Source organism: Phascolarctos cinereus, unplaced genomic scaffold (genome assembly GCF_003287225.1).
Source record: "Phascolarctos cinereus isolate Bilbo 61053 unplaced genomic scaffold, phaCin_HiC Scaffold_4;HRSCAF=312, whole genome shotgun sequence".
Lineage (NCBI taxonomy): Eukaryota > Metazoa > Chordata > Mammalia > Diprotodontia > Phascolarctidae > Phascolarctos > Phascolarctos cinereus.
Genome location: NW_027555847.1, coordinates 520,385,705 through 520,393,425, shown reverse-complemented (window position 1 = coordinate 520,393,425; position 7,721 = coordinate 520,385,705). Strand labels below are relative to the sequence as shown.

At 39.8% G+C, this 7,721-nt stretch overlaps 1 protein-coding gene across 1 annotated transcript; it reads right to left on the bottom strand.

The window, feature by feature from the left end:
* Positions 1–364: 364 nt before the first annotated feature.
* Positions 365–7,299, bottom strand: MC5R (melanocortin 5 receptor). Its single transcript, XM_020985610.2, has 2 exons — positions 2,623–7,299; positions 365–1,399 (listed from the first exon to the last, which is right to left on the bottom strand). The coding sequence occupies exon 2, from the start codon at positions 1,362–1,364 to the stop codon at positions 384–386; it is 981 nt and encodes a 326-aa protein (XP_020841269.1). The 5' UTR covers positions 1,365–1,399; positions 2,623–7,299; the 3' UTR covers positions 365–383.
* Positions 7,300–7,721: the final 422 nt, after the last annotated feature.

Below are 7,721 nucleotides of genomic sequence, written 5' to 3'. Positions count from 1 at the left end.
TCCTTGATTCTGTTTTGCTCAGGACAATGCTAAACTTAGTTTGCATTCTCCAAGCAAGCAACACCAACAGGGATCTGGGAAAATGACATTAGATGGAGGAGGGGAAGAAGGGAAGGAAGGAGTCAGCCTGGAATTTGGAAATTTGAAGTAACATCTTAAATGGATTAGCCACAGATGGATAATTGAGGGTAAATTAGCATTCCAAACAACGCAGAGGGAAAAACTCATACATGCATCTGATTTTGGAAGAAAACATGAAAAGTTAATATATGGCTGGATTTGCAGTTTGCCTGCCTACAAAACTAACCACCCCTCTGCAGTACACATGTCTTTGTCCAAAAAGGAAATGAGAGAGAAAAACAAGTAGAATAAACATTATGTTTTTAATACTTGATAGGGAACCCACAGGTCATTCTTAGTCCATAGCAACAAATAATCTCTTTGAAGGTCTTCCTCATCTCCTGGCTGCGGAAGGCATAGATCAGAGGGTCAATCACAGAGTTACACATGATGAGTATGAGGTACATGTTGAAGTGGGACATGAAGCAAACACAGTAAAGGTTCTGGGGACAAGAAATCATTAGGATGAGGTGGAGGAAAAATGGAGCCCAGCAAACAATGAAAACACCAAGTAACATTGTCAGGGTGATGGCCCCCTTCATGCTGATCCTCTGCCGGACCGAACTATAGCCAGACAGGGCTGCAATCTGCTTCACGTGAGTCCGAGCCAGGAGAAACATATGGATATATAGCGATACCATAAGGAACAGCATGGTGAAAAACATGGTAATGAGACAAATGATGACATAAGTAGACTCATAGTAAAGGATGAAGATGATGCCACAGCCAGTGCAAAAGGCCCAGATGCATGCAATGATGATCCCTGATCGCTTCACTGTCATGATGTTGTGGTAGCGCAGGGCATAGAAGATGGTGACATACCTGTCCACTGCAATAGCCAACAAACTGCACATTGAGGCCACCACAGAGATGCAGATCATAGAATCAAATACATTGTCTATATGGCGCACAAAAGCATCTTCTATCACCAGATGCTTATTGTTTATTAAGTATATTGTGATGGTCTCCCAGGCATTGGACACACTCACGAGCATGTCTGCAACAGCTAAATTGCATACAAAGAAATACATGGGAGAGTGCAAGTTCTTGTTCTTAACTATGGCACCGATGACTAAAATGTTCTCCAAGAGGCTGATGATACCAAGAGTCAGGAACACCTCAACAGCTATGCCCACTTGCTCACAGGGTGATGACTTGCTCTTGATCACGGGTCCTGACATGTTGGCTCCCAAAGAGCTCAAGTTGACATCCAAGGTGTGCAGAAAAAAAGAGGAGTTCATCATGAGAGGAAGAGACTCTTTTCTTTGCAGTGAATTTGCTGTAAAACAGGGTAGCAAACATGTGATCCAGACAGAGAAGCAGCCCTACCAAAAAGACAGAGCTACATGACACAAGCAAGCTCAAGCCAGCAGAGACAGTCAAATTGAATGAAATATTCCTAACAGTTCCTTTCTAGGTATATCTCCTTCTTTGTTAAATCCCTGACAATCTTGATTATGTCTATAGTAATGTGCTCTAGAGTTTAATTGGACTTCCTGGTACCCCTTTCTTTTCTAGTTCCACCCCACTTACAAGAAAATTAAGGTCATAAACAACAAAACAGATTTGCTCCCTTTCTGTCCCTTCTATTACTGTCCCTTCTATTCTCATTCATTCTCTCTCTCTCTCTCTCTCTCTCTCTCTCTCTCTCTCTCTCTCTCTCTCTCTCTGTCTCTCTTTCTCTCTCTCTCTCCCTCTCTGTGCGTGTGTGTGTGTATGTGTGTGTGTCTCATTTGGTAGATATTATGCTAAAGAAATAGATGTCTGAAGAATGTGTACCCTTCCCAAAAATCCCACCCAGAATGATAGATGTGCACCTGCTCTCTCAGTATTCATCCTGACTCTCTCAAATCAGATTGTCACAATTCTGATAACTAATTAATATGATTTCATTAGCTTCATCATGTTCACTTTTGGGGTCCCTTGCATCACTGCAAAAACATAGGTTTGCATCTGCATTTTGAAAATTGAGGAGAAGTGAGGACTAAAAATTGTTTTCCTTCACTGAATTCTACCTTTTCTCACTTTGGCATTTCTTGAGAAATCATTTTATTCATTCCATAAAAATACATGAGCAGGAAAGTGCACCAAAAATACTAGCTCCTAGAAAAAAAAAACAACTTCATTCCCCCAGTTACACAACTGCTTTCTGCCCATTGTGATCCAAACACTCCTTTTGCCCTCTAAACCCAGAGCACAGTTTTCCTGTTGTTTTTAAAATGGTGTTCAGATTTTCATCATTTTTTCCTATTGAGAATGATCACAATAAAGATTATTGAGCTGCAATCACATGGTAGATATGGGCAGAATAATTAACCATGCCCCCTTCTAAGGGAGTTCAGTGAATCATATTCCCTAGAAAAATATCTTACAGAACAGTTTAAGAAATATTCACTTAGCCATGCTAGCTCCTGCTCACACACTTCTATGCCTACAAGTTAAGAATGGGTTTATATTGCTCCCAACAGGCTTTCAAATCAGTAGATAGTTGTAGCTATTTACCAGTCTTCAGAGCTTACTTCTGTCCCCAGACAGCACTCTTTCTCCCCCAGCTGTTGGAAGTTGCAGCTCTCCCAGGACACCTCGAATCTATAGGTTGTGATGTTTGCCTGGAACAAGATGCCATCACCAGGGAAGGCAGGAATTCTCAAATCCGTAAAGCAAAAGCATCAATTACCTCCATTCTAGCTGCCCTTATATAGACTCACAGAGTTAGTGACTCTCCTGAGCTCAGCTGAAGACTCCTCCTCCCTCCCCCTCTCCCCATCTTCCCTCCTTCTTCAGTTCTTCCCTCCTTTCTACCAACTCACTCTTTTTAGAGTAGCTTCTGTGTGTAATGAAGCCTCGGGCTGCCGGTACCACCTAGTGGCCCACAGTTGTAGGGCAGTTCCCCAAATCCATTAATAAATTTAGTATCTTTTCAATGAAGGATGGTAATCCTTTGTTACTCTCTGAGGGTTAAAAGTCTTCCTTTCTTAATCTCTTTGAGGAAATCTTTCCAAAGGGCACTTTTTAAAAACATTTTTTGGTTTTTTGCTGCTAAACTAGCTGGTCAGGCTGTTCTTGTTCCTTTCCCATTCTTCAAATTTATTAAAATTCAGTCAACCCTCAGTGGTTCTCAGAAAGCTTCCATCTCTCCAATTCCTTTTGTAATACTATTCCTTCTGTGAAACCTGGCAATATTTATCCCTCATTGGCTGCTTGGCTGAGAGAAATAAAACCAAGAAATTCTCTTCTATGACTTCCCAATGCATCACCTTATTCCATGATTTTATGCCTGAATCAAACTGCAGAAGAATTTAACCCTTGTAAGCAAGGATCTTCCTTAGCATGACGATAAACTCTAAATTCATAGAAATATTGATCTAGAACTAGAAGGGACCTTAGAGGTCATTTAGTCTATCCACATCCATTTTATGAATAAGAAATCCAGGGCCCAGCAAGGTTAAGTGACTTACCTAAGATCACACAAGTAATAAAATCACAGGTTGGATTTGAAGTTCACTCTATCCAAATTTATCATATAATTCAGATTCTAGTGGCAAATATTTACTATTGTCCCTCCTCTCCATCCCCTATGACTCTAATCCCCTGAATAAGTCTCCATCCTATCTGAAGGGTACCTGGCTCACAGTCTTCCTCTCCTTCCAACTCTAAGCTTCAAGCTAAGAAATTCAACACATGTGTTGATATCCCCTCAAACATCCTGACATCTCAATTACTTAATCCCCTCAACTCCTATGACCTGCTTCTCAATTCCACTTCAGCTACACATGGAGATAGTCACACTTGATTTCCCAACAGTAAGCAAAAATTTTGATACTTTCAGATAAAAAAATTATGTTTTCTTTGGGGTGTGGGCCTAGTAGTGGTATAGCTTTCTAGACTGGTTGGACCAATTCACAGCTCCACAAACAGTTTACAAGTGTGACTGTTTTCTTACAATGCCTCCAACATTTACCATTTTCCTCTTTTCTCATTCCCAATTTGACAGGTATATGATGGAATCTCAAAGTTGCTTTAATTTGTATTTCTCTGAATATTTATAATTTAGAGAATTTTTAATATGTGTTAATAGCTTGAATTTCTTCCTTTGAAAATTGCCTGTTTATAGCTTTTGACCAGTTCCCTATAGTAAATGGCAAATGTTTGTTGATGAATAATTGAATCCTGGTCCTCTGGCTTTAGAGTCACCTTGTTGTCTCCTTATTGTTTCTCAACCACAAAAAGAGAGAAATTTCTCCCTGGAGATATCTAAGCCCACAATTAAGATAGTTGGGGGACACATCAGGAGATGTACTCTTGGGCTTATCTTTCTTCTAAGCAATTTGTTGTCTAATTAGTTGAAATACCATGTTCCTCTGTCTGCTTTGTTGTCTATTGTCTTTATCTTGCTCTGTGTAGACCCCTTCCCTCACCTTACCTTTGGCCTTATTATAGAACTTGGGCATATTTCTCTCTGTTCCTTCTGGGTATCTGGCTTTAACCTTTGGTCTGATTTTGAAGCTGTTTGGTTGACCCCTGAAATGGTTTTTATTCGGGGGGTAGAGGAAAGGAATCTTTTTTTTTCAGTAAAAAGTCTATCTTTCTTACTTTCATTCTTTTTTTCCTTTTTTGAACAAACACGCTTTGAGTGGATCCTTGGCTTTATTGATATGTCTACTTTCTTTGCTGATACACAGCACAACCCCATGCATGAATGGGTCATTATTCTGAGATGACACGCACTACTGTTTCTATGATTTCACGATGCTCCTTCTTCCCCACTCTCAAAAAGTTTGGGGACAAAACAGAAGTCCTAAATACTAGTTTGTTAGGTGTTTTATTTTGTTTGCTTTTGCAATAGTTCTTAGATTTCTACTTTCTTTTACTTTTAGAATACTGACATTCCATCCTAAATAGCCGTGTCATCATTAGAGACAAAGAGAATGAATGAAAAAGCAGTCAAGTGTTTATTATGTACCAGGCACTGTGCTAAGCAGTTGAGATACAAATGGAAAAAAAAAAAAGCAAAACTGTCTTTGACATCAAGAAGTTCATATCCCAGTAAAGGGAGTGTGTGTGTGTGTGTGTGTGTGTGTGTGTGTCTGTGGCAGCGAGGGAGGAGTGCCTGAGGAGTCACAGAAATGCTTAGTTGATCCATAGGACAACCAACTGACATGTTCTTTCCAAGAACAAGAATGGAATGGTTGTATAAATTTGGTTTCTGAGCCCAATGCAAAAGATGAAAAATGGGCCAAAAATCAAATGGCCAAATGGCTGAGGCAGACATCTAGATGGAATGGGAAGTATGATCAGGTCTGGTAGTCTGGAGGCAGCTAAATATATGGGCTAGTTACATTTTGACTCATTCAATCAATAATTGAAAATTTTCATCCCTGGAAAAAGTTCCAAAGCTAGGTGGATTAACTTCCCCAGGGGGTGGGGTTATTTTTTTTCTGGTGGTCTGGTCCAGAGACACAATCCAGGTGGAGATGAATGGAGCAGCAGAGATGGCAGATTCAGATATCAGAAGTGCATTATAAAATTTTCATGAATATGTCAAATGTAAAAAAAATAATGTGTGTAACAAGGTTACTATTAAGTCATGAAACAAAAACAATTACTTAAACTGCTAAGAGGGAAGGTGATCTTAACAGCCCCCCCATACTATTTTCACACATACTAAAATATTCTCTAAGATTTCAACAAAACTACATATAGAGCCTCTACAACATCCTTCTTTGATGCTTCATCATGGCATAGAGGTGACACTGGGTTCTCAAACTATTTTCTTTATCAATGACAGAAGAGCTACCATATATGTAACCTAACATCCTTGCCCTTATAAAGAAGTAGAAATGGGGGCAGCTAGGTAGCTCAGTGGATAGAGCAGCAGCCCTGGAGTCAGGAGGACCTGAGTTCAAATTTGACCTCAGACACATAACACTTAACTAGCTGTGTGACCCTGGGCAAGTCACTTAACCCCAATGCCTCACCAAAAAAAATAATAAAGAAGTAGAAATGGCATTTAAGGCACTTAAGGAAGAATGAAGCAATCCAAAGTACATTCCAAAGAAGTGTCAAGACAATTTTTAAGCCATTGAGAAATAATAATGCCTAAATTATTCGTGGTCTAGAACCAAATATTTGGTCAATACAGGATCTAAGTCCATCTTATGAGCTTCTCAATAATCTTGTATCTTTGGATTGTGACTCCTCCCAGGGTGTCTCTTGGCAACATCAGAATTTAGCTTATGTCTTGGTATCCACAACAAAAGGAAAATGGTTCTTAGCTCATATGCAAGCAAGCAGGCCAACAATCCAATATGGGACAGGCTTTGTATAACCCAACTAAAGAAACACAAAGCACTTATATTCACGTCCACAACCCATCACAACTACTCTTCTACTACTGCCCCCGGGAGCTACACAGTCCTGCAGATTCCTACATTAGAGCTGAATTCTCTTCTGTTCTCCCACTCTTGCCCCCTTTCCTCCCCAAAAAAGAATTCAGTATTGTTAGAAAATCAGCACCCTTCCCTAGATCCATTTTGTCTATGTAACTCACAGTAATAGTAAAAATCAAGGTCAGGTTTACTCCTGTACATTATGGTATAGTAGATAGAGAGCCAGGCCTAAGTCAGAAAGACCTGAGTTCAAATCTAGCCTCAGACACTTATGTGACTCTAGGCAAGTCGCTTAACCCTGTTTGCCTCAGTTTCTTCATCTGTAAAATGAGCTGGAGAAAGAAATGGCAAACCACTTCAGTTTCTTTGTCAAGAAAACCTCAAATATAGTCACAAAGAGTTGGGCACAACTGAACAACAACAATATGGTTCTGTCTCTTGTTTCTCCTAGACTGTAAATCTTACTTGGTCCAAGAACTAATCTGCTCAATTAAGAAAACTCCTCCACTGAGCATAGGAGGCTTGGTCCAGGAAGTTCTCAGTTGTTCTGCCATTACTACTCCATTGCTCCAATGGAATTCAACTCAGTGAGCATTTATTAAGCAACTACTATATGCAAAGCACTACTAGGTTCAAACTAAAAAAAAAAAGTCCCTGCCCTCAGGGAGCTTAGATTCTAATGAAGTATGCAACATTCAACAGGCAAATAAAAACATTATAAATTAAGGAAGGAAAGAACACTACTACCCAAGGAGATGAGAAAAGGCTTCCCATAAGAAGTATGACCTGAGTTATTCCTTAAAGGAAAACTAAGGATTCTAAGAATCAAAGATAAGGAAGAAGTGTATTTCAGGCATATAAGAAAGCCTGTACAGATGCATGAAAGTGGGAGATGAAATGCTGAGAATGGGCTCCACAAAATCATAGAATTAGAGCTGGAATCACTAGTTCAACTCCCTTCTTTTAAGGATGAGGAAACTGAGGCCTACCAAGAGAGGCTGAGTGATTTTCCTATGGCCAAACTACTAGCAAAATGTGTAAGGCAGGATTTGAACTCATGTCTTACCTGACTCCAAGTGTTGCACTCTGTCAAGTACTCTAGATCAATGATCCTATTAGAACTATATAATCATGAAGGGCTAACCAGCTCCTAAGGTTCTTATCATTAGTATATCAGCAATCAGCTCCTCACTTATGAAAAGGACAGGGTCC